The sequence below is a fragment of the Marmota flaviventris genome, chromosome 1 (genome assembly GCF_047511675.1).
Source record: "Marmota flaviventris isolate mMarFla1 chromosome 1, mMarFla1.hap1, whole genome shotgun sequence".
Lineage (NCBI taxonomy): Eukaryota > Metazoa > Chordata > Mammalia > Rodentia > Sciuridae > Marmota > Marmota flaviventris.
The window spans coordinates 28,436,300-28,460,685 of record NC_092498.1 but is presented as its reverse complement, the minus strand read 5'-3'; the positions used below and the strand labels follow the sequence as shown (position 1 = coordinate 28,460,685).

Genomic DNA, 24,386 nt, shown 5'->3' with positions numbered 1-24,386 from the left:
AGAGGGAGCTCAGCTTACCAGGAACAAAATATAAACCCCATAGGCATGCCCTCAGTGACCTGTTTTCCTCAACCACCCCCACCTGCCTACATTAACCACCCACTTAATCCATATCAGTGGATTAATCTACTGATTTGTTTATGGCTTTTGTAATCTAAACATTTCATCTCTGAACATTCTTGCATAGTCTTACACAGGAACTTTTGGGGGATACCTCATATCTAAACCATGACAGGCATTGTTTGTGAACTTCCTCCTTAGTAAGATGATCCTCTGTTTGTACCTTTAAATCAGTCCTGAGCTAATCCAAAATCATTTATGGAGGGGTAAAAATGATTACTGAAGGATGTGTGGACTTCTTAGGCATAGAGTATAATTCTCAAGGTGCAGGAGAGAAAAAAAATGCTACAACAGACTCTTCTTTTGACTACTGAAAATGTCTCTTTATTCTTCCTTCAAAAAAGGAGTGGATGGAAAGAGGACAGGAATGAAATTAAAAGAGAATAATCTCATGGCAAAGGGCAAAGATAGAGGAAAAACAATTTGCTTTTTTCCCCCTCCCTCAACTCAGATCCTCATATAGTAGTTATGTTTTCTTTCTTTTTATTGTTAAGTAAGAAAGCAGGGCTGGGGATATAGCTCAGTTGGTGGAGTGCTTTCCTCACATACACAATGCCCTGGGTTCAATCCCAGCACCACACGCACACACACAAAAAGAAAGCAACAAAAATATTCTTTTCTGATGGAACAAAAATCTTATTCTTCCTCTATTTTAAGGCTTCCAGATTTTTTATTTTTATTTTTTGGTTTGTGTGGGCAGTTATTTTTTTTTTGGCCAATTATATTTTTTTCCTGTTAATATTCAAACATCAATTAGAAAAATATTTTAGGTAATATATATCCCATATTCTAAAAAAAGTCCATATAGAGCTGCACATTTAAGGTTTATTATTTGTAAAAATGGTACAATGATGTAGTGGTTTCCTGGAAAGAGTTATAATTTCATGAGTTTATAATTATACAGTCACTGTATGTGGTCCACATTGATTTTCCATTCTTCTAATTTAGAACTGCATCTCAGAGAACCTGGTAAGTACTCTTTGCATTACAGTAATTTGTTGCTGAGGAGCACTTTGTGGGAACCTAAAATTTTTCAGTAGCCTGATAAGACATCTGTTATACTAGTGGGTGTGTAATGATTACCTGACAGCTGAAAAATAATTTCTCTTGACTATTTTGTGGTTAAAAATAAGCAATTTGGGAAGTCCTGTTTGACTTAGTAATAGAATGGAAGATCTGGTTTGCCATACTATTTGTGTGAAAATTAGGATTTAATTTTTATTTTTAATATTTTTTTAGTTGTCGATGGACCTTTATTTTATTTATTTATGTGCGGTGCTGAGAACCAAACCCAGTGCCTCACACATGCTAGGCAAATGCTCTACCACTGAGCCACAACCCCAGCCCCAAGGATGTTTATTTTTAAATAAAGTTATGGGAAACTAAATTGGCTGGCTAAAAATGATTAAGATGCAGGTTAATTCTATTAGATGTCCTAATAGACACCTCCAGTTTTTACCTTTGGGCCAAACTTCTTAGAAGCAAAATCCTTGAATTATGAATATAAAAATTTGATTAACCATGTTTAAAGAGATGAGAAAAAGTAATAGGTTAAGTAGAATCCCCACAAAATTTATGTCTTAGACCTTTGTTTTTCATAGACCAGTATCCTATCAAAATGATTTTGGGGGATTAATATAGGGTTGCAAGTTTTTTATTTTGCCATAAATGGAGACACCCTTCTCAAGACATACAGATATTATTTACTTTTGCTGCCAATTAAAAATGAATGAGGACATCATTATCCAAAGTCCATGTATGAAGACTGGAATTGGGTGTCAACATACTTTATATACAGAGATATGAAAAATTGTGGTATACATGTGTAATGAGAATTGTAATACAAAAAACCCACAAAGTACATGTATAAAGACATGAATTGGCATGAGCACACTTTATATACAAGGATATGAAAAACTATGCTCTATATGTGTAACAAGAATTGTAATGCATTCTGCTGTCGTGTATTTAAAAAAAATAAAATCAATTAAAAAAATAAAGAAAAAAAGTTTGGCTTAGAGGAAATCTGCTACTGTTGTCTCTCCATAGAGGCAGTCGGTCAGATTCTCCTGACAATAAACTTGCTTCGATTTAAAAAAAAAAAAGAATGAATGTGAAGCTAATGTAATATGGTACCCCAGATTATTTCATGGAACAGAAAGAGGAAACTAGTAGAAAAAACAATGAAACCTAAATAGTCAGAGTTTAATATAAAGTAATGTACAAATGTCAGTTTCTTGGTTTTGACAAATGTACTAAAGAAATATAAGGTGTTAACAATAGCAAAAACTGGGCATGCTGGAATTCTCTGTGCCATCTTTGCAATGTTTCTATATAAAATCATTTCAAAATTTAAAAGAAGAAAAAAACTGGATATTTTTAAATAATCAAAGAAACTAATCTTAGAACAAAGGACAGATTTTTACAAATTAAATATATTTAGTTTTAAAATTTACTATGTTATAATTATTTTGCTCATTTTGGCATGAGCTGGTAAAGACTTGACATGTTTTAGTATATATATATCCATGGATTATTGGCATTTTAAAACCACGATGTGACAGCTTTATTTAATTTTACTTTACTACAAAATGAGATGAGATTGTTTGTCTCTACTTTTCTTACAGAGGTAGTGTAATCCGATACCCTTATTCTCTATACCTGAGCAGATGTTTAGGGTTGGCTGTGACTTTCATGAATGTAGCATGGAAAGAAGAGTCGTCTTGGAAACTTTCAGTTTCTGGCAAACCAGCCCCTTCTTACATATTCTTATCTTACCTTCCATTTTTTTTTTCTCATAAAACCAAATGGTTTGGAGGAAACAAGAAGTGGAAAATTGTGGTGTTGAAACAGAAAGTATCCTTTTAGGAACTAGTGCAGGATTTCACTGAGCTGGGTACAAGGAGCTTCAGAATTAGAGCCAGGTGTAGTACAAAGCAGTGGTTCCTAAACTGAAATCACTTAGACCACAGGCTGAAACAGGGTCAAGCCACATTCCAGAGCACCTGAATCTAGGGTGAGGCTTGAGAACATGGGCTTCTCACAAGTCAGGTGTAAAGCCATTTTATGAAGAGTTTTGACTCTCTGTCAAGATTGCCTGGCTGGGTGGGAGCACTCCTGATCTGTATTTTCTCATTTGTATAAGGAGGGAAATAATATTTACCTCATTAGTCATCATGAACTAGTATGTATATCATCAAGAATGGTGCCCAGGCTATGGTAGACATTTTTATTCTCTGAAAGATCTTCTGGTATCCATGGCATGAGGGTGGTTTGACATTGAATATTCTAGGTTAACAATTCCAAATTAATGTTTTACCTGTGAAAACGTTTGCAACTATAAGAAAAACCTGAGGTTGTAGCAGCCTCCTTGGAGATTCTGATCCAGCAGGTCTGAGAGAAGGCCCGGGAATCAGTTGGTTTACAAAGCCCACTGCATTGATTCTGAGAGTCAGTTTGGGGAACCACTGCTTTGAATAGTTATTTCTCTCCTGCAGGGGTTCTCAGTCATTGCATTGTATTGAACCATCTGAAGTATTTAAAGAAATGTGGAGGTCTGCATCCCATTTCATATCCCATATCATATCTAGATTATCATAGAATTGGTTTGGAGTGTGGCCTGGGCATTGGGATTTTAAAAGCACTAAGATAATCTGAGATCCATCTCTCTAATGTAATCTCAGAAAAAGAAAAACATGGACTATTTGTTAAATTGTGTATTTTGGGATCTCACCTGAGAATTGCCCAAATGAACTCTGGGCAAGAGATTTATAAACTGCGTTATAAATCAATGCCCTGAATTGTTACTCTTAACAAAGGATGAGAATCATAACTCAAGGGACACTGTAGATCCCTCTTTCAGGAAATATTGCCTGTGTTCTCACCCATTTACATATCAGTTTATGGTATATGTAATCTTGTTATCCCATATGATCCCCTGATTCCCTGATGAGGCACCTTGGGCAGATTTTATGTTTATTATATTGATGAGGTATCTTAGATATATGTCTCTAAAAGCACATTTGGGAAACTAAAATCTACTTAATCAAATAAGACAGAAACAGGAATGCAGGTAGAAATAGATGTAGTACAGATTACAAAAATAAAAGTAAAAATAACTATGAAAATCCAGAGAAGGAAAGAAAGTAATTTATAAAGAGGTGGGAGTCTGAGAAAGCATTTTGGAGGAAGTGGCCCTGGCCCATCTTGGAGTTGAAAAAGTCAGGTTTCCTTTGCTGATCTGGAGAGAGGGGAAAAGACTGTGGCCTTGATGCTGTGTTCCAGTTGTTTGTTTTTATTTGGTTTACATCATGTTATAACCCAGGCTGAATAACTTTCTTTGCATTATCCTTATTATGTCTTCTGTATAATAAATTCTATTTTTCTTTTGCGATATTGCTGATTGTCTAATAAAAATATGGTACCTTTTGAGTCTTGCAAATAAATGACTATTTTTATTTCCTTGGAATAAAAATTACAACAAGGTTTTTTTCCCACTGGGAAGCTAAACCAATAAATGGACACATGAACTACCATATAATTAATTTTTATAGAGGTGAATGTTCTTTTACTTGTCACTATCTAATTAGCTGACAATAAACATTTGTAATGTTATGACTATGTTATTACATCAAGGTGTTTGAGGAAAGTTTCAAGGACAATGGATTTATTTCTGGAACAAAGAGACAATAAGGAACAAAGCTTTGACTGGCAGTAGGATAAAGAGCCCATCTCTATCAGAATGTACTGGCTTTTTTTCTTTTCCTACAACATCTGTCTTACGTTACTATATATAATACCTGCTTATCTAGAAGTCACTTAAAGATATGGAGAGATGTCATAATTGATTAGGTTTGAATAAATTGGCTTAAGTCAGCAGTCTTTATTGAAATATATAATTTTTAATAAAATGCAGTTTTTATTTTCAATTGCAATGCATATTTTATGTGCAAAGAACTATAATTGTATTTGTCTCCAAATATTATTAAAATTTAATTTGCACATTTAGTAATGCTACATACAGACTGACAGAAGTATATGTGTATGAAGGGAGTATTTTTACTCTTTACCTTGTATACTCTAAATTCTTAGAATTCTTGTTGCAAGCGTGTGTCATTTAAAACTGATAGGAACTGGGGATTTAATTCAGTGGTAGAGCACTTGCTTTGCAAGTGTGAGACCTTGGGTCCAATCTCCAGTGATGCAATAAATAAATAAATATAATGAATTAAAAATGAAATAATAGATACTAATTATTTGTAAAATAAAAGTTGACTAAATGTACATAATAATTTATTTTAATAATTTTATAATAGATATATAAATTAAAGAAGCTCATTACCATTGAATCCTCTATCTTGGATTAAAAAAAAAATTTCCAGAAATGTTAAAGGGAAAAAAATCTTCATTACTTCTTAGTTTAAATAATTACTGGTTCATGGTGAATAATGTCTGAAAAATATAACATAAAAAATATCCACTGCTATTTAGAAGAAATAAATATATCACCAATTGAAAGCCTCAAGATGTGAACGATAGTAGCCCAACTGAGGAGATATTTCCTCCTTGGTGTTTATGCTTTTCTTGAAGTGTCATGGAAACATTCGATAATGACTCAACCATATTGAGCTCTTCTGCACTTGTCGTGTTAGCCTTTTGTGCAGATGGGTCCTGATCATATGCTGTTGTTGGACTGACTCCTATTTTTCTGAATCAGAAATTAGTGCAAGATTGTTTTTCATTATCTAATCAAATGAATTCCTTGTCCTTTTTATGATGTAATATGACATGTTTCCCAGAGTTGGTATTTTAAAGAAAACATCAGTAATTTATAAAGCATTCCTGGTAGGCTTTGCTACTGATCTATCTCCCCCACATAATATTGACTGCTGGTATCCATTGTTTCCTAACCTGGTACCTCTTTTTGTGCTCTTGTTCCTACTTACTTCTCTTTGTTTCTTTTATGTTTATGTGTTGCTATTCATTGTGAGTCTTACACTTCTGAGAGAGAAGTTCTGGTTGAGTTACTCAGGGTACAGCCTAGGGAAATACATTTAAACAGTTCTTTCTCTGTCCAGTTCACCTTGACGACTATTAACCTTCCATGTCTGGCTAGTGCAAAGCTAGAGTGTTGATTGGTCAGATCAGCTGTGTTCAGAAAATCGGGGTCATCTGAGTCAATGTCCTCAAATGCACTTAGAATGTAGTCTTAATGACTGTTCATCAGTCTAACGCCAACAGAGGGTACTTAAACTTCTGTAAATTTACCCCCATTCCTACTAAAAGAAACTTGTTCAATTTGCATTGCATAACCCATAGTTCTAGATCCACCTCATAGCTAGTGTTAGGGAAGTCACACAGGCTTTGCCTTCACTCAAAGTTCACATCCCTACTTGGCAACTTTGTAGGTTTAACTTGACTTTAAGAATTGTAGCCTTCAGGGTGGAGTAAGTATAACAAAATTTCTTTGTAGGATTGATGTGAGATGTAATGTGATTGTGTATATAAATTTAGTAGAACAGTAGTTGACACGCAGTATTTACAATTATAGCAAACAGTATTAAGTGCTTACCAAGGACCAAGCATTATTCTAAATCCTTTATGCTTATTAGTTCATTATTAATCCTCATAATAACCCATGAGATAATTATCTCCATTTGACAGATGAGGAAACACACACCACAGCTTCCATGACTTGCTTTGAGATCACACAATTTATTAGGTGAAGAAGCCGAGAGTTTATAGTGTCAACACACCCTTTTATATGCAGAATCACTGCAATGGCTGGGACCATGGACACATATCCCGAAAACTGGTGGGCCTTCAAGGTCCTCATCACTGTTCAGTACAATAGGGCTCAAATCCACGTGCTTTCTGCACCACACCATTTCTACTTTGGCCAAACCAAGTACACCCTGAATTTCTCTGCAAATTTCTTGCTGGCAAGCTTCCAATATTTGAGGGTGACAGTGGATTCTGTGTGTTTGAGAGCAATGCCATCTCCTATTGTGTGAGCAATGGGAAGCTGTAGAAAAGTACTCCAGAGGCAGCATCCCATGTGGTGCAGAGGGTGAGCTTTGCTGATAGTGACATGGTGCCCCCAGCCAGTACCTGGGTGTTTTCTACCTTGGGCATCATTGTACCACAACAAACAGGCCATTGAGAATGCAAAGGAGGAGGTGAGGTAAATTCTGGGGTTGCTGGATGCTCACTTGAAGACAAGGACTTTTCTTTTGGGTGAATGAGTGACACTGGCTGACATCACAGTTGTCTGTACCCTGTTGTGACTCCAGAAACAGGTCTTGGAGCCTTCTTTCCACCAGGCCTTACCCAATACCAATCATGGGTTCCTTACCTGGCATTAACCAGCCCCAGTTCAGGGGGCTGTCTTGGGGAAGGTGAAGCTGTGTGAGAACAGGGCTCAGTTTGATGCTAAGAAGTTTGCAAAGAGCCAGCCTATAAAGAACGTGCCATGGAAAGAGAAGGGTTCACCATGGAAAGAGAATGTTTTGCCATGGAAAGACAAGTGTTTATGGGAAGAGAAGTAGAAGCCCCAGACCGAGTGGAAAGAGGAGGAAAAGGTAGTTGCCTCAGCTCCAGAGGAAGAGGTGGATGAACATGAGCAGGCACTGGCTGCTGAGCCCAAGGCCAAGGACCTCTTTGCCTAAGTGTGCCTTTGTGTTGGATGAATTTAAATGCAAATACTCCCATGGGGATATGCTGTCTGAGGCGCTACTGTATTATTAGGAGCACTTTGATAAAGATGGCTGGTCCTTGTGGCATGCTGAGTATGGCTTTCCTGAAGAGCTCACCCAGACCTTCATGGGTTGCAACCTCATCACTGGAATGTTTTAGCAGATTGGACAAGCTGAGGAAGAACACCTTTGTCAGTGTCATCCTCTTTGGAACCAAGAACAGCAGCTCCATTTCTGGAGTCTGGGTCTTCCGAGGGCAGGAGCTTGCCTTTCTGCTGAGTCTAAATTGACAGGTAGAGTAGGAGTCAGTCATATACATGGCAGAAACCGGATCCTGCCAGTGAGGAGACCCAGCTGCTGGTTCAAGAGTAATTTTCCTGGGCAGGGGCCTTCCAGCACCTGGGGGAAGCTTTCAATCAGGGCAAGTCAGGTGAACATCTCTTGCTATTGTCCAGTTGCCTGTACCCGCCCTTCAGGGAGATGGAGGTTTTTAAAGGAAACTGAACATTGAAAAAAAACAAACACACAACACTTACACCACACCAATTCTTATCACATAGTCAGTGTCCTATGTCCTTTTGTCAAGACTCCTATCTGCTCCCAAGTCCTTGTGACCTTCTGCGGTCCATCATTGTCTGACCCATATATGAAACACCATTCTGTCTTCTCCATTAAATCCAACCACACTCCTTGGTTCACGGTGCTCAGTGACTCCTCTGGGCTTTTAGAGGTATTACAGGGCCAGGGATTGCGTTGTGTAGGATTTAATCTGCTCTCCACTCCCTCCTCAAAATTGAGACTCATCAACTCTTATGGAATTATCTCATGAACAATGTTAGTCTCAGGACAGGCTGTTTTCCTTGGAATTCTGGTAAAGAAAATGTCTTTGGACTTGTTAAATCTTCATTTTTTTTTCTGTTCTCTCCCCTTTTCTTGTCAAGCACTGAATATTTGAAGTAGGATTAGCACTTAAACCAGATTAAAGTAGGTAACATTTATTTTCCCCTTTAACTACCCATTCTATCAGTCCTTCCTCTTTTATTTTTTCTTGTCTCAATGAGTCAATTTAATTATAAGCTTTCAACTACTGAAGAAATAGGAGCTTAGTAGGAGAATGGGAAAAGGTCATTTAGAGCAGAGCTTCTCAAAATTTAATGTGCCTAGGGACCTTGTTAAAATGCAGATTTTGATGCAGTTAGTCTGGGATTGGCATTTCTAAGAAGATTTGGATGATGTCAGCGCTGCTGGTCTTTGAACCAGGTAGCCTAGGGAGTATTTTAAAGCAACATTGTAAGATGTCAAAAGATTTACCCTCTTTTCTTTTCCAAGTACATTTAATCTAAACAAATGAATCTTAATAGAATTTAATGTGACTGTCTGATAGAAGACACTTCACCATCTCAAACCCTACTGCTGGACTGCTTAATCGTAAAGCCATTCCTGGTTTTAGAAAAGAATAACATAAACTTAGGTACAGTCAATTTTTTTCTAATATTTTAATTACTAGCACATGTTAATTCTTTGTGACATTTTCATACATGCATACAACATTCTTTGCTCATATCTACCCTCCCTATTATGCTCTTTTATCATTCTATCACCTGACCCCCTCCCTCTTCCCTAATGACCCCCCCCTTCTGCTTTAATGTCATCTTTTTATTCTCCTCCAGATTCTATGTATGGGAGAAAATATGTGATACTTGTCTGACTCTGGCTTTTTTCACACAACATAATCATATTCAGTTTCACTCATTTTCTTGAAGTAACATGATTTTGTTCTTCTTTGTGGCTGAATAATACTCCATAGTCTATATATAACACATTTTTTAAAAAATCCACTCATTCACTGATGGGCATCCAGGCTGATTCCATAACTTGACTAGTGCTGTGATGAACATAGGTATCCAGATATCTCTATTGTGTGCTGACTTTAGTTCCTTCAGGTGTATACCAAGCAGTGGTAGAAATGGATCATATGGTGATTCTATTTTTGTTTTTTTGAGGAACCTACATACTGATTTCCATAGTAGTTGTACTAGTTAACATTCCCACAAACAGTGTCTCGGGGTTCCTTCCCCTCTGCCACCCACAATGTCCTTACCTGTGTTTGTTATTTTTTACTTTCTTGATAATAGCCATTCTGAATGAAATCTCAGTATAGTTTTGATTTGAGTTTCCCTGATGGATAAAGACATTGAGTACTTTTTCACTTAATTGGTCATTTGTGCTTCCTTTGAGGTGTCTATTCAGGTCATTTTTTCATTTATTGATTGGATTACTTGTTCTTTTGGTGTTACATTTTTTGAGTTATTTATATGCTCTGGGTAATAATTCTCTGTCAGCTGAACAGCTGGAAAAGATTTTCTCCCATTCTTTAACCTGTTCCTTTACTCTGTAGATTGTTTCCTTTGTTATGCAGAAGCTATTTAATTTGACATAATCCCATTTGTGAATTCTTGCTGTTATTTTCTGAACTATAGTCTTGTTCAGGAAATCATTGTTTATGCTTATATCTTGAAGTGTTTCCTCTCTGTTTTCTTTTAGTAGTTCCCAAGTTTCAGTTCTTACCTTAAGGTCTTTGATCCATTTTGAATTGATTTTTATACTGGGTGAGAGATAGGGCTGTAGTTTCAATTTTCTGCTTGCAGATATTCAATTTTTCTAGCACCATTTATTGAAGAGGCTGTCTTTTCTCCAACATAGGTTTTTCATTCTTCTGTTAATAATTATATGAACATAGATGTGTGGGTTTGTTCTTAGGCCCTCCCATCTATTCTATTGGTCTTTATGTCTTTTTTTTTTTTCAATGCCAGTACCATACTGTTTTTCTTATAGTGGCTGATAGCGTATTTTGATATTGGGTATTTGATGGCTCCAGTATTGTTCTTTTTGCTCAGGATTGCTTTGGCAATGAATTTTAGGATTGCCTTTTTTAGTTTGGTGAAGAATGTTATTGGTATTTTGATGGGGATTGTGTTGACTCTGTAGATCATTTTTGGTGGTATGACCTTTTTAACCATCTTCATTCTCCCAGTTCATGATTATGGGAGGTCTTTCCACTTTTTGGTGTCTAATTTCTTTCTTCAGTGTTTTACAATTTTCATTGTAGAGGTCTTTCACATTGTTAGATTTATTTCTAGATATTTTGTTTTATTTTCTTGAAGTGTTGCACATAGGATTATTTTCCTGATTTTTTTTCAGTGAGTTTATTATTGGTGTATAGAAAAGGTGCTAATTTTTGTATTTTGATTTTGTATCCTGCTACTTTACTGAATTTATTTTTCAGTTCTAAGAAATTTTGGTGGACTTTTTAGCATTTCCTAGATATAGAATCATATCATCTGCAATTAGGAATAATATGATTTCCTCTGTTCCTATTTGTTTTTCTTTTATTTTTTTTCCTTATATGACTAAAGTTTCCAGTACTATGTTGAGTAAGAGTGGTGAGAGTGGACACCTTTGCCTTGTTTTTGATTTGGAAGAAATGCTTTCAATTTTCCTCATTCAGTATGATGCTGACTATGATTTGTCATGTGTAACTTTTATTATGTTGAGGAATGAGCCTTCTATACCTAGTTTATTCAGGATTTTTATCATGAAGAAATGGTGGATTTTATTAAATGCTTTCTCTGCAGCTATTGAGATGATCATGTGACTTTTATCCTTGATTCTGTCTATGTAGTGAGTTACATTTACTGATTTGCATATGTTAAACCAACCTTGAATCCCTGGAATGAAGCCAGGGATTACTTGATTGATCATGATGTAGGATCTTTCACCCTGCTATTGAATTTGATTTACAGATATTTTGTTGAGGATTTTGCATCTATATTCATCAAAAATATTGATATATAGTTTCTTTTTTTGATGTGTAGCAGTCAAGTTTTGAGATAAACATCATAAAAACAGTCATTTTTTTCTCCATCTTTATAATTTAGTAACTCTTACATAATTTATAGTCCATTTTACTTAGCTCCATGTGAAAGCATTCCTTTACTGCTGCTTGAGGTTGAATATCTCATAACTCGGGAACTAGATGATTAAACTTACTTTGTTGCATGGAACATGTATGTATTTTAATATCTGTTTCTTTGTTCTCTGCTACCACATACATAAAAAGAAAATGAAGTCAACTTTTACTTCCCTCTCTTTGGGTTTGAAGTCATCTCATTAGGAATATTTCTGAATAATTCTGTTAGAAGTGGTTTGATAATGCTAATCTGAATAATGACATATTGCATAGAACTTTATGGTACATGCAAGTGCAGTGAGAGCAGAAACCTCTACTGAAATGATGCTGCTGGTTCTCCTCGTCCTCTGTTTCTGTTTTCAGGGAGGAGAGCACTGTTACTACCAGGGCCAGATCCGAGGAAATCCTGTCTCATTTGTTGCATTGTCAACATGTCATGGACTTCAGTAAGTGTCCAAAAGTTTACTTTTCATTCATTCTTTCAATATATATATATTTTAAAATTTTAAATAGAAGTTTCTATTTTATTTTAAGAAATAATTTTAAATTAGTGATAATTGTGTGTGTGTGTGTATGTGTGGTGTTTAAACTAAGGAAATTTTAAAATTAAAGTTATTGGGGGCTGGCTTGTGGCTCAGTGGTAGAGCACTCCCCTAGCGTGTGAGGCCCTGGGTTCTATCCTCAGCACCACATAAAAATAAATAAATAAAACGAAAGTATTGTGTCCAACTACAACTAAAAAATAAGTATTTTTTTAAAAATAAAAAAAATAAAATTAAAATTATAGAAACCAGAGGCTTTGGAATTATAAATATGATGCCCAACAGTGATACAGGGAACATTTTTCTGGTTTCATCCAAATTCCGACAGGAGTGGTTTGGTAACTTCAGTTTCTGTAGATTTTTAGCCCCTTGGTACCAGTTTTACCCCACTCCTCCTTCATATCAGTTTTTATATGTTCATGGAATAATGGAAATTTCAGTAAATGGAAACTCTGGGCTCCTTGCATAAAGACAGAAGGCTGCAAGTGACCTCAAGAGCCCTTTTTTTTTTTTTTCTGCCAGAATTCCACCTACCTCATAGCTATTGTGGGAGGATCCGTCAATTCTCAGAGATCTCCAAAGAACGGAGTTCATCCTTCTTGCTTCCTTTCTCATAACCTTCATGATCACAGAGTGTTTTCTGATGTTTGACATGGGAATACATCTCTTTCCTCTGTCCTGTCAATAATGGTGATACACAGGTGGCCATCACTTATTTGTTTTGCAACATCTTGCAAACTAATGTGTCATTACTTGGCCTTCTATTTAAACTGAATCATCTCTTTTCCTTTTTGTTTGTTTTATGTTTTTTGGTACTGAACAAGTTAGCACTATAATTTAGTTTTGTTAAATTTTTTTATTGGGAAACTTTAAAATATTTTCTTTCCATTGCTAAGTTAGAAATGTAGCTCTCTTGTCTCACAAGCAGTTATTGAGTGTTTGCTGTTTACCAACCACTAGGAAAATATTAAGGCAGTTGAAGCATGAGTCCTGAGAGATCAGTCTGGTGGAGAGGTCAACCTCAGCAACTTGGCGAAACTCAACAATTTAATGAGACCCTGTCACTAAAATAAAAAGGACTGGGAACTCGGCACAGTGGCACACACCTATAATCCCAGTGGCTTGGAGGACTGAGACAGGAGGATTGTGAGTTCAAAGCCGGCTCAGCAAAAGTGAGGTGCTAATCAACTCAGTGAGACCCTGTCTCTAAATAAAATCAAAATAGGGCTGGGGATGTGGCTCAATAGTGGAGTGCCCCTGAGTTCAATCCCTGGCACACACCCCGCTTCCCCCCACCCCCCAAAAAGGACTGGGGATGTAGCTCAGTGGTAAAGTGTCCCTGGATTTAGTCCCCCCCCCCCCAAAAAAAAAAAACATGAAATAATTATTTTCAGGAAATTTTATAATGAGTCTGAATCAGGAGTAGAACACATATTTCTGCTTTTGGACTTCAGTTATTTTAACTAAGTAAAATTTACTTCTACCTTTAGAAACTTTCATTTAAAACTAAGCAAAACTGAACACAGAAAAGTCAGCTTGTGTCTAGAGACACTGTCAGAATTTTGTAAAACCATGTTTGGGCTTTCTTGATATTTTGGAGCACGTTAGATGTTGTACCTTTTTGTTATTTATTAATTATTACTTTTCATCTTGATTTTACCTTCTGAATAAAAATTTCTCTCAGGAACATTTTGTTACTAAGCATTAAATAATACAGGTTGTCTCAATTACAGTGATTTAGACATGAGATATATTAGTTTATACATGATTTATCTTTTATATATTACCAAGTGCCTATTAAAGTTTATTCGTTTTTATGATTTATGGTATTTAGTTAAAGAATATAAAAAGGGAAAAATCAGATTCATATGTTTTTTCCATAAGGAGCATGTGAGGGCACATTTCTTAAAAAAAAAAAAATTAAAGGACTAATAGGTAATATTTTGGTCCTAGGATGTTTGATGTTATGACAAAATCTTATAGTTTATTGCCCTCTTGTGGAAATTTGTGAGAATAGCTGATGTTTCCTTCCAAAATCTTGTTTTGATTCAGCTTTATAAAGTTTTAGCTTAATTGGTCTGTAATGACTTGGTCCTAGCTACAGATTTTTATCAAGAATATATTGTTATGGACTAAATATACTCATTAGAATTTAAACTATTATAACAAAAAGGTGTCAATCTTCAAACAAAGGAAATAAAACACATGTATCTTTTGATTATTAAGGAATTAATAATGGCATATTTTCACAGGAAACCAGTATCTTCCAATTACAGTGTCAGGATCTGCTTTTCATATGTTGTATACATAATGTTTAGATTCAATAAAAAGAACCAATTTTCATATTGGATGTTAGCCTAATGCAAGGGCAAATAACACTCAGTCCTATTTAAACAAAATAATCTGCTTGCTACTTAATCACTGTTGCCATGTGAACTTTAGAAAATGGTGATGGTTTTATTTTCAGTTCTCAGCAGGGGTCAAGAGAATGTCCACTACCATATTTGGTCTACTGTTTTGAAAGGATCTCCCTTCTGACTTCTTAGGCATATATCTCCAATGTTATTTTACTAAGGACATCTGTTTATTTTTAAATTTCAAATGCAATGTCATCCAAATTCAGAAAGTGCATTGTGTTTAAAAACTGTACAGATGTGAGAATAGCCATCCCATGGATATATAAAATTTTAGGACATGTGGAAGATGTTGTAGCAGGAATGAAAGAATTTGGATAGAAGCAGAACTGGAAGCCATTATAATTATAGCTCAGGGAAACCAACTGATTTCATTAAGGCTTCTATGGAAGACAAATACCATTCTAAGAGCCTGATTGTCATACAGTCATTTCTACCTCAAACTGAAGAATTACTGCAGCAGATCACAGTTTTGCTTTCTTCAAATGCCTGAATGGTAAGGCAAGTTTTTTTAGTATCATAAAGGGCTTGATTTCAATAAAAGGATCAAGACCTTCAAAAGGAGTGTCTATCAGAATCTCTCTGAGTGGAAACTGAGAAATCAGAGGATTTCTCAGATGACAAAGAGCCACATGCACCCTAAATGTCCAAAACCAAATCTTGATTTTTGTTCTGCTCCTTGCTCCTTACTTTCTTGACCCAGACCTATTGTGCTATTCTAGTAACCTTTTTTATCTTGTTAAATGACAACTCCATCTCTGACTTTTTTTTTTTTTTGCACTCCATATCAAATCTATCAACAAGTTGGTTCTATATTCAAAATATATCCAGGCTGGGAGTATAGCTTGGTGGTAGAACATGGGCTTAGCCTGTGCCAGGTCCTGGGTTCAATTTCCAGAACCAAAAAAGAAAGCTAAAAAATAAATAAATATACCCAGAATTTGGTTAGTTCTATCCAGTTCTCCCATTACTGTCCTGATCAAAGCCACCAACTTCTTTCTCCTGGGTATTGCGGTAATCCCTGCTTCAGTCCTTGCTGTTCTAAATATTAGTATAACACAGCAGCTGGGATGATCATTTTATTTTATTTTTATTTATTTATTTATTTATTTTTTCTGCATGGGGAAAAGAATTTATGAGGATAACAACAAATAACAACAATAACAACAAACAAAAACAACAAAAAAAGAGCTCTACCAAAGAAGAGAAAAAGACTTCAAGCATAAAAAATTAGATTATATTGTCACAGACTGGTGAAAATTCAAGCAAGATATGTATTGAGAAACATATTTGTTTAACAAGTTCTTTTTATTAATTTTTTTTAGTTGTCAATGGACCTTTATTTATTTATACGTGGTACTGAGAATCAAACCCAGTGCCTCACACATGCTAGGCAAATGCTTTGCCTCTGAGCCACAACCCCAGACCCAGCAAGTTTTTTTAATTTCAATTTGGCTTTTGGAAAATATTTTTTGCCAGGAAAATTTTAATTGTATTCATCTTTCTGTAACTTCTAAGTTTTGTGTTATATGAAAGCTGTAATATAAATTTCATGCATATATATGAAATTACGTATATCTGAAACATATTTGATTTCATAAACATGAAATTTTATTATACATGTGAATGTAATATATATCTATTCTCTCATGCTCTCTTCTAGTACTTTTTATTCATCTGTAATTTAACTTTGGTGTAATGTGTAAAGTACTTACATAATTACTTTTAAAGATGGATATGGGATGATCATTTTAAATAGCAGAGATTGTGTTTCTCTTGCTGAGAAGCCTACAGAGGTTAACTCTTCTCCTCTTTTAGAGTAAAAGCCAAGGCCCTAAAAAGGGTCTACCTAATATGGTTCCCACTCGCCCTCTGATTTCATTTTACGGTACTCTTTCCCTCACCCATTCCAAGATTCTCTTACTTTGGACTTGAAATGTTCTTTGTACAAACATAGTTATGGATCATTCATTTTTTAGGTTTTTGCTGAAATTCCATCTTCTCTGTGAAGCCTTGCTTTAACCACCTATAAAAATCAACAGTCCTTGCTCTCTGGTCCCCCAGACCCAATTTTTGGAACCATTTATTGACCTTAAACTGCTTTATTTTACTCCCTAAAATTTATCACCATCTAACATATATATTTCTTTGTTTATTACATATTTATTGTCTGTTTTTCATAGATTGCATATTAGCCAAAAAACAAACAAACAAACAAACAACAAAAAAAAAACAAACAAGTATGAGGATAGAGAATTCATTTGTTCCATTCACTACTATATCCCAGCATCAAGAACAGTGCACAGGTGCTCTATAAACACAAGTTGAATGACTGCATGAGTGAAGGAGGGCAGCAGGTTGCAAATGGGCAGTTCATGGACCCAGCTGCCTGGGCTCCATTCCTACCTGTATTCTTAATGGTTATATAATCTGGAAAAGTTACTTCATCTCTTTAGCCTTTTGTTTCCTTTCCTATAAAATGAAGGTAGACATTGTATCTACCTCATGTATTTGTGGGAACAATTAAATGAGTGCAAATATTTCGCTCATGGCAAGTTATTAATATGTGTTAGTTCTTATTAGTAGAACATCTTTCAGGTATGAGGTAGGGAAGCCATTCTCAACTTGGTCCCGACAGCCTCAGAATCTCCTGGGGTTTGTTTGAAATGTACCTTTCTAAGTTCTCACCTAGAAATCTGAGAAGGGTTCTAAAACTCTAGGTGAACTTTTGTATATTAAAATCTTGGAATTATGAGTTAGAGGGAGGAGTACTGCATAACAACTAGAGAATGGCAATTTCAGGATGAGAGAGCCCATTTCAGGGGGATTCAGAGGAAGGGGGCTTTTCCTCTTAGCAGAGTATGTGTGGTGTGTGATGTGTGGTTTACCTGGAGGTGATGGATGGGACTGGGAAATAGGCATTGAAAGTAACTGGTTCTCTGCTGCTGATTTTAAAATGATCTTGTCCTGAGATGAGAGTTAATAGTCATGCCTAATGATTTTCTTGTCCTTGGCAGTGGAATGTTCTATGATGGGAACCACACATATCTCATTGAGCCAGAAGAAAATGAGACGGCCCAGGTAAGTGCTCTATTTGCAGTAGCAAATGGAAATGTTGGTTGAGAGCTTTCCCTCCCTTTTTCCCTAAATTTTATTTTCATATTTTGTTTGGCTAGGATAGTATACACAAACACAGTAAGATTCTGTTAGTTAAATATTAGATAAGTCAAAGCCACATGATTTTAAAACTTTTATTTTATTTTGTCTCTTTCTCTTTTTATGTTGGAAATACTTTCCCTGTGAAATGTTCTGAAGCCTCCATTTCTAGCTTTGATCTGTCTTAGTTTGGTCTACCTTAAAATACCATAGACTGAGTGGCAAAGTCAGCATATTTTTTTTTCTTACATTTCTAGAGTCTGCATGGTCCAAATCAGCAGGGTTGGTGGCTAGTGAGGGTTCTGTTTTTGAGTGGCAGATAGATACTTTTTTGCTATGTGCTTACATTGGGGGAGGGGATCGATCGATCCATCTCTCATTGTCTATTCTTGTCCTTGTAATGTCATCAGTCACACTAAATTAGGGCTCCCTCTTCTGATCTCATTTAACCTTTATTATCTCCTTATAGGCCCTATCTCCATGTATGGTGTTAGGGCAGCTCTAAAACTTCAACATGTGAATTGATGGGGGTTGGGGGACATTTAGTCCGTACAGATAAAATCCAATCCTTTCTTTTCTTGATTTTAAAATTTTCTCCATTGTTCATTCCTTTTAAGGCTCTGTGCCAATGGAGTTTAGAGAAACCCAAGACAAAGTTCCTCCCTTACTTTAGGTGAAATATTTCCTACGAATTAGAAAATAATTGAATAAAGATTATAGATTAGAGCTGGGCATGGTGGTGCATACCTCTAGTTCCAGCAGCTTGGGAGGCTGAGGCAGGGGGATTGCAAGTTCAAAGCCAGCCTCAGCAATTTAATGAGGCCCTAAACAATTTAGCGAAATCCTATCTCTAAATAAAATATGAAAAATGGCTGGGGATGTGGCTCAGTGATTAAGCGTCACTGGGTTCAATCCTTGGTTTAAAAAAAAAAGACTACAGTTTAGAGAGAAATATAATGCACTTTCATTCTAGCTCTGTACATACAAGTGTTCTTTCTTGTGTCATGCAACATTGGTTAAATGGAGAGGCAAGTAATTTCAAACAATGCACATTGTTTTGTCCCCATAAGTAATCTTGATTGTGTATTATTGTCTGGGTATGCACTATTGGCTGTCCCTGTCACTTTATTTCAAGTGTGATTTTTTTTTTTTAAAAAAAGCAATATCATGAAACTTGCCTATTTATGACATTCTCATTTTTTTTTCAGTAATTGGATGAAGCCAGATGAAATTACTTGAGTGTTCATTAATTTTTCTAAAAAGAAGAATATGATTTTAAAATCTCTTACTTCCTAGGAGAACTGTGTATAACACTTGAATTTTGGAGCAGGGACTACTTTGGGCACCTCCTTGTATGAGTCATCCTGCTGCTCATTACCAGAGAGATTTCTAGCTCTGCAGTCTTTGTCTACCAAAGTTATCTGGCTCTTACAAGGGCACAGAGATCTGTGAAAGGAACCAGTTGTAAAAAACATTAACCCATTTTCCTAGATGTCTTACTTTTCCTTGGCGGGGATAAGTCCATTCATTTATTTTCCATTACTGTAAGCTCTGGCTTCTCTGTCTGTGAGGCATTTATAATTGGGTATAGCTTTGGTGCTGGGGGAATACACTGTGAGCTGGAAGCCTTGTGCAATGGCTTCTGGCCTCTTTAAACCCAAGGGAAATGTGTAGTCAAGTTACTGTTCTCTTGGGGTTCCGTCTGTTTTTGCTTGAGGCTAGAGATATCTGGTTGTGCATGTTTAATTTCTGTTGCTTGTGTCATTTCAGGAGGATTTCCATTTTCATTCAGTTTACAAATCCAGACTCTTTGAATTTCCTATGGATGATCTTCCATCTGGTATGTTACTCATAGAGTGACTTTTTTTTGTTTTGTTTTAAGGACAACTTCAGTAATTCATTTACTACTTTAGAACTAATCTATATGTAAAATACTATTAACCCACAATTGCTTGTGACATTTTTAGAGGGAAAGTCAAGTTGCAATAGGAGGAAAAATAAAATGCAAACTGGCTTTGTATTTATAGTTAAGTTTGAAAAGATATGGCTCAAGCACTTTGAAGAAAAACTTAAAATTTAATACTCAAAATAAGGAACTAGAGGAGAAATATTAGAGTAAGAATTGATCTGCATAGATAAAATATGTAAAATTCATGTTTGGTGAAATAATTATCTAGTAAACAGGAATGAAGTCTTTTTTATTGTTTCTTTTTAGTTATACATGACAGTAGAGTCCATTTTGACAAAATTATACATGCATGGAATGTATCTTTTCTGATTAGGGACCAAGTCTTGTGGATGTACACAACAGTGGGATTCACTGTGACATATTTATATATGTACATAGGAAAGTTATGTCAGATTCTTTCCACTGCCTTTCCTATCCCTATTCCCCCTCAAGGGACAACTCTTAATTATTTGTGCAGATTCTTATTTTCATATCTCTTTTTTTGAGTCAATATTTTAATAAAAATTAGATTAACCTTTTATATTATTATGTGCTATTTATAAAATTAGTCCTTTATTTGCATGTAGGTTCTTTATTTATATATTTGGTTTGAGAATTGCACCCAAGTCATCAGAGCAGCTGCTCATACCTGGGCCTTATTAGTGGGGCGGAGATCATGTACGTGCAACACTTTTGGTTATGCTGGGCTCATTCGTTTCCCTCCTTTGAAAACAGGGCACATTGAATATGTGATAGAAAGATGCTCCCTCCTCTATTTAGTGGGCCCTGAGCATACTAGTTATTAATCATAATCCAAACTTTGCAACAGCTCTGTAAGACGAATGTTATCCCTATTTAATAGATGAAGAAGAGACTTAAATACTTTTGTCTTTTCCAGGGTCTTACTGCTCATAAGGTGGGGCACTGGATAATGATACTATAGAAGTGTACCATGGGATAGAGTCACAAGACAAAATGGAAAAATTGTCAGCTTGAGAGCAAATCCCAAATTACAGCTTAATCACTTAGAAGTCCATATTGCCTCTTCATTGAAAAATGAAATAAATGTTTTGTGGTTACCTTCCTCTGAAATAAGTGTATACATCCTTGGTCTCCTGCAATTCCCCTAAAAAGAAATGAGTTCTTTTTCCTTCTCACCTACTGCCAAATAGATACAAGGTCTTATTTCACAGAATGCACTATTTTGAAAAATTCTCAAATGGACACACAGATGCTTTGACTTTACACAGACTCGTTAGACTGTTCTTTCAGTGACCTTTATGCCCATATGACCAGAAAGTAAATTATGATTAGCTGCATGAGAATAAAGCTATAATTTAATAGGTATTACTGGAAGCAATCATCATTAATTTTTAAAGTAACAAGATTCCTCCAAAAGACTTGGTTATAGGCTTGTTATGGCACAAACTTATTGTTTTTTAAAAATATTGTTCAGGATTTTTTTTTTAGAAGAAACTTTGGAGGTGACTTTTGCTGTTGTAATTGATTTTTAGATTTATTATCTGTAAACTCAGGTCTGTCTCAATCAATTTCTAGTTTTCTTTTCTCATGTGAAATTGGCACTGTCACTGGGGTGCGGTGGCACATGCCTGTAATTCCAGGGGCCTAGGGGTCTGAGGCAGGAGGATCATGAGTTCAAAGCCAACCTCAGCAAAAGCGAGGTGCTAAGCAACTCAGTGAGACCCTGTCTCTAAATAAAATATAAAATTAAGCTGAGGATGTGGCTCAGGGTCAAGTTCCCCTGAGTTCAATCCCTGGTCCCACCCCCACCCCTGCTCAAAATGAAGGAAATTGGCACTGTCAATTTTAAGAGTGGTCTTTCAAGATTACTTATAATTTACTATGATAAATTAGAAGAAGATGATGTAAATTAATGTTAAAATTGCAATTTTTGTTGAATAAGCTCAAAATAAGCTTATTTATTTTAGGTTGAAGGAAATTTAACAGTTATGGAATTTTAGCACATCTGTCTTGCTCTATATCATGTGTTCCTGAGAGATAAAAGTATAATCAAGTCTTCTCCAAACTTGTTTGACTCCAGAACTTTTTATTTTACGTGGCATATATCAGAGGACTAGTGTTCTTAAGAACACAGTTTGGGAAAAGCTGATTTTATTTCCTGTGGACTCCTTAGCAGTTTTTAAAAAAACGAAATGCCCAAATCTTGTGTATTACTCTTTGAGTTTTGATATACACCCCCATTGACATACTGAGCAATTCTATTATCTCAGCAACTTCTTAGTGCCTTTCCCAGTGTCTTCCACCTCTGCAATCACTTTTCTGACTATTTTTGCCATTTTGTAAACTTCAAATAGATGGAATCATATATTGTGTCCAGCACCTTTTGCTCAGCATATGCCTAGGATATTTATGTTGTCAGAAGTAACAGTTTATTCTTTTAAATTATTGAATATATTTTATTATATGAATACACCACAACTTTTTATCCATTATTTTTATGAACATTTGGGTTATTTCTAGTTTTTAGCTATTACAAATAAGCAACTGTGATTATTCTTATACAAGTCTTTTTTGTAGACATATGTTTTATTTCTCCAAGAAAATACCTGGGAATGACATTGCTAGGTCATAGGATATAGGATTAATTGTATAACAGTATTTCCAATTTTTAGCATGTATTATAAACATGGGGAGGGCCGAGTAGACACAGATTGCAGGACTCATCTTGAGAGTTTTTAACTTGGTACTCTCATCTTGAGAGTTTTCAATCTTGGGTGGGTTTTGGGAATTTGCATTTCAGGTGAAGTCCCCAGATGATGCTGATTTTATTGATCCTGGGATCCTACTTTTGGAACTCTGTTCTATGAGAAATTGCTAAACCTTTTTCAAAAGTGATTAAACCCTTTTACCCTCACATCAACACTATATCAGAGTTCTAATTGCTCTATATCTTGACCAACACTGTGCTGTTGTTGTCTACATTTAGCCATTCTACTGTGTGTAGTGGTATCTCACATTACTTGAATTTGCATTTTTGGCGGGGTCTGGTCACATCTATATGCTTACTAGACATTAATAAGAATTTTTCTCTTTCTGTTGTTGGGTTGTAGGAGTACTTACATATTCTCTCCTTGATCTTAGTCGAAAGGCCAAGAAGTAATTACATATTTTGGATGTAAGGCTTTTGTTAGATTTATTTTATGACTATATTTTTACCAGTCTATAGCTCGTTCATTCACTTTTCTAATGGTATCTTGTCATGAGCAGTTGTTTTGATTTTGATGAAACCCATCATAATTTTTTATGATTATTGCTTTCTTTTTTAATATATAGTTTTATTTTGTTTATTTTTATGTGGTGCTGAGGATTGAGTCCAGAGCCTCGAATATGCTAGGCAAGTGCTCTACCGCTGAGCTGAGCCACAACCCCAGACCAATTATTACTTTCTTTATTCTACAAAGTCTTCTTCTGTCCACAAATTTTCAAGATATCTTCCAACATATTCTTCTAAAAACTGTATAGTTTCATTTTTATATTCAGATATGTGATCTTCTTCAAATTACTTTTTGTGCATGGTGAAAGGTAGGAGTTGAATTTTTTTTTTGAAATTTGAATATGGATATCCAGTTATTATAACACTATTTGTTGAAAAGAGTTTATCATCTTCATTGAATTGCTTTGATGTTTTTGTCAAAAATTATTAATAATAAGTCTTTTCCTTGACTCCATTCTATTTGGTTGCCCGTACCACACTTTTTTCTTACTATGTCTTTATGGTGTATTTTGAAATCATGTAGCATACATCTTGCAATTTTGTTCTTTTCAAATATGTTTTGGCTTTTCTAATCCTTTGTATTTCCATTCCAATTTTAGAACCAGCTTCTCAATTTTTGCAAATCCTCTGGATTCTTATTAAAATTGAACATATAGATTCATTGTGGAAAAACAGATATCAGAATTGAATCTTCTAATCCATGGGCATAGGAGATCTTCTTGTGCTTTTAGGATGTTGGCTTAGGGGATATGGCTCAGTGGTAAAACACATGCTTAGCATGCCTGAGGCCCTGGGTTCAATCCCAGTACCAGCAAAACAGATCAAAACACAAACTCTCAGCCCCACCCAGATCTTTTGAATCATAAGAAATAAAATAATTTAGAACTTTTGTGTGTGTGTGTGTGTGTGTGTGTGTGTGAGAGAGAGAGAGAGAGAGAGAGAGAGAGAGAGAGAGAGAGAGAGAACGAGAACTGGGGGTTAAACCCAGGGGTGCTTAACCACTAAGCCACATCTCCAGCTCTTTTTTATTCTTTGAGACAAGTGTCACTATGAGTAGCTTAGGGCCTGGCTAAATTTCAGAGGCTGTCTTTGAACTTGTGATCCTCCTGCCTCAGCCTCCTGAATTGTTGGGATTACAGGTGTGTGCCACCACACCCCCTAGGACTTTTAGAATTTATCTTAGTGTTGCTCATTTTTAGTACAGCGGTTCCATTAGTTATCTGTTACTGTGTGATGAATTATTCTAAAATTTAGTGTCTTTAACCAATAAATTACATTTATTATCT

The 24,386-nt window shown here is 35.6% G+C and overlaps 1 protein-coding gene and 1 pseudogene across 7 annotated transcripts in view; both read left to right on the top strand.

The window, feature by feature from the left end:
* The window catches only part of Adam22 (ADAM metallopeptidase domain 22), a 229,243-nt gene that overhangs the window by 120,297 nt on the left and 84,560 nt on the right, over window positions 1–24,386 (top strand). For all 7 annotated transcript variants that reach the window (XM_027956108.2, XM_071612104.1, XM_071612133.1 and 4 more), the window contains exons 5-7: window positions 12,148–12,230; window positions 17,758–17,821; window positions 19,667–19,736. In XM_027956108.2, the coding sequence (XP_027811909.2) occupies window positions 12,148–12,230; window positions 17,758–17,821; window positions 19,667–19,736 (217 nt within the window). The remainder of the gene's footprint in view (window positions 1–12,147; window positions 12,231–17,757; window positions 17,822–19,666; window positions 19,737–24,386) is intronic.
* Window positions 6,912–8,318, top strand: LOC139707245 (elongation factor 1-gamma pseudogene; annotated as a pseudogene).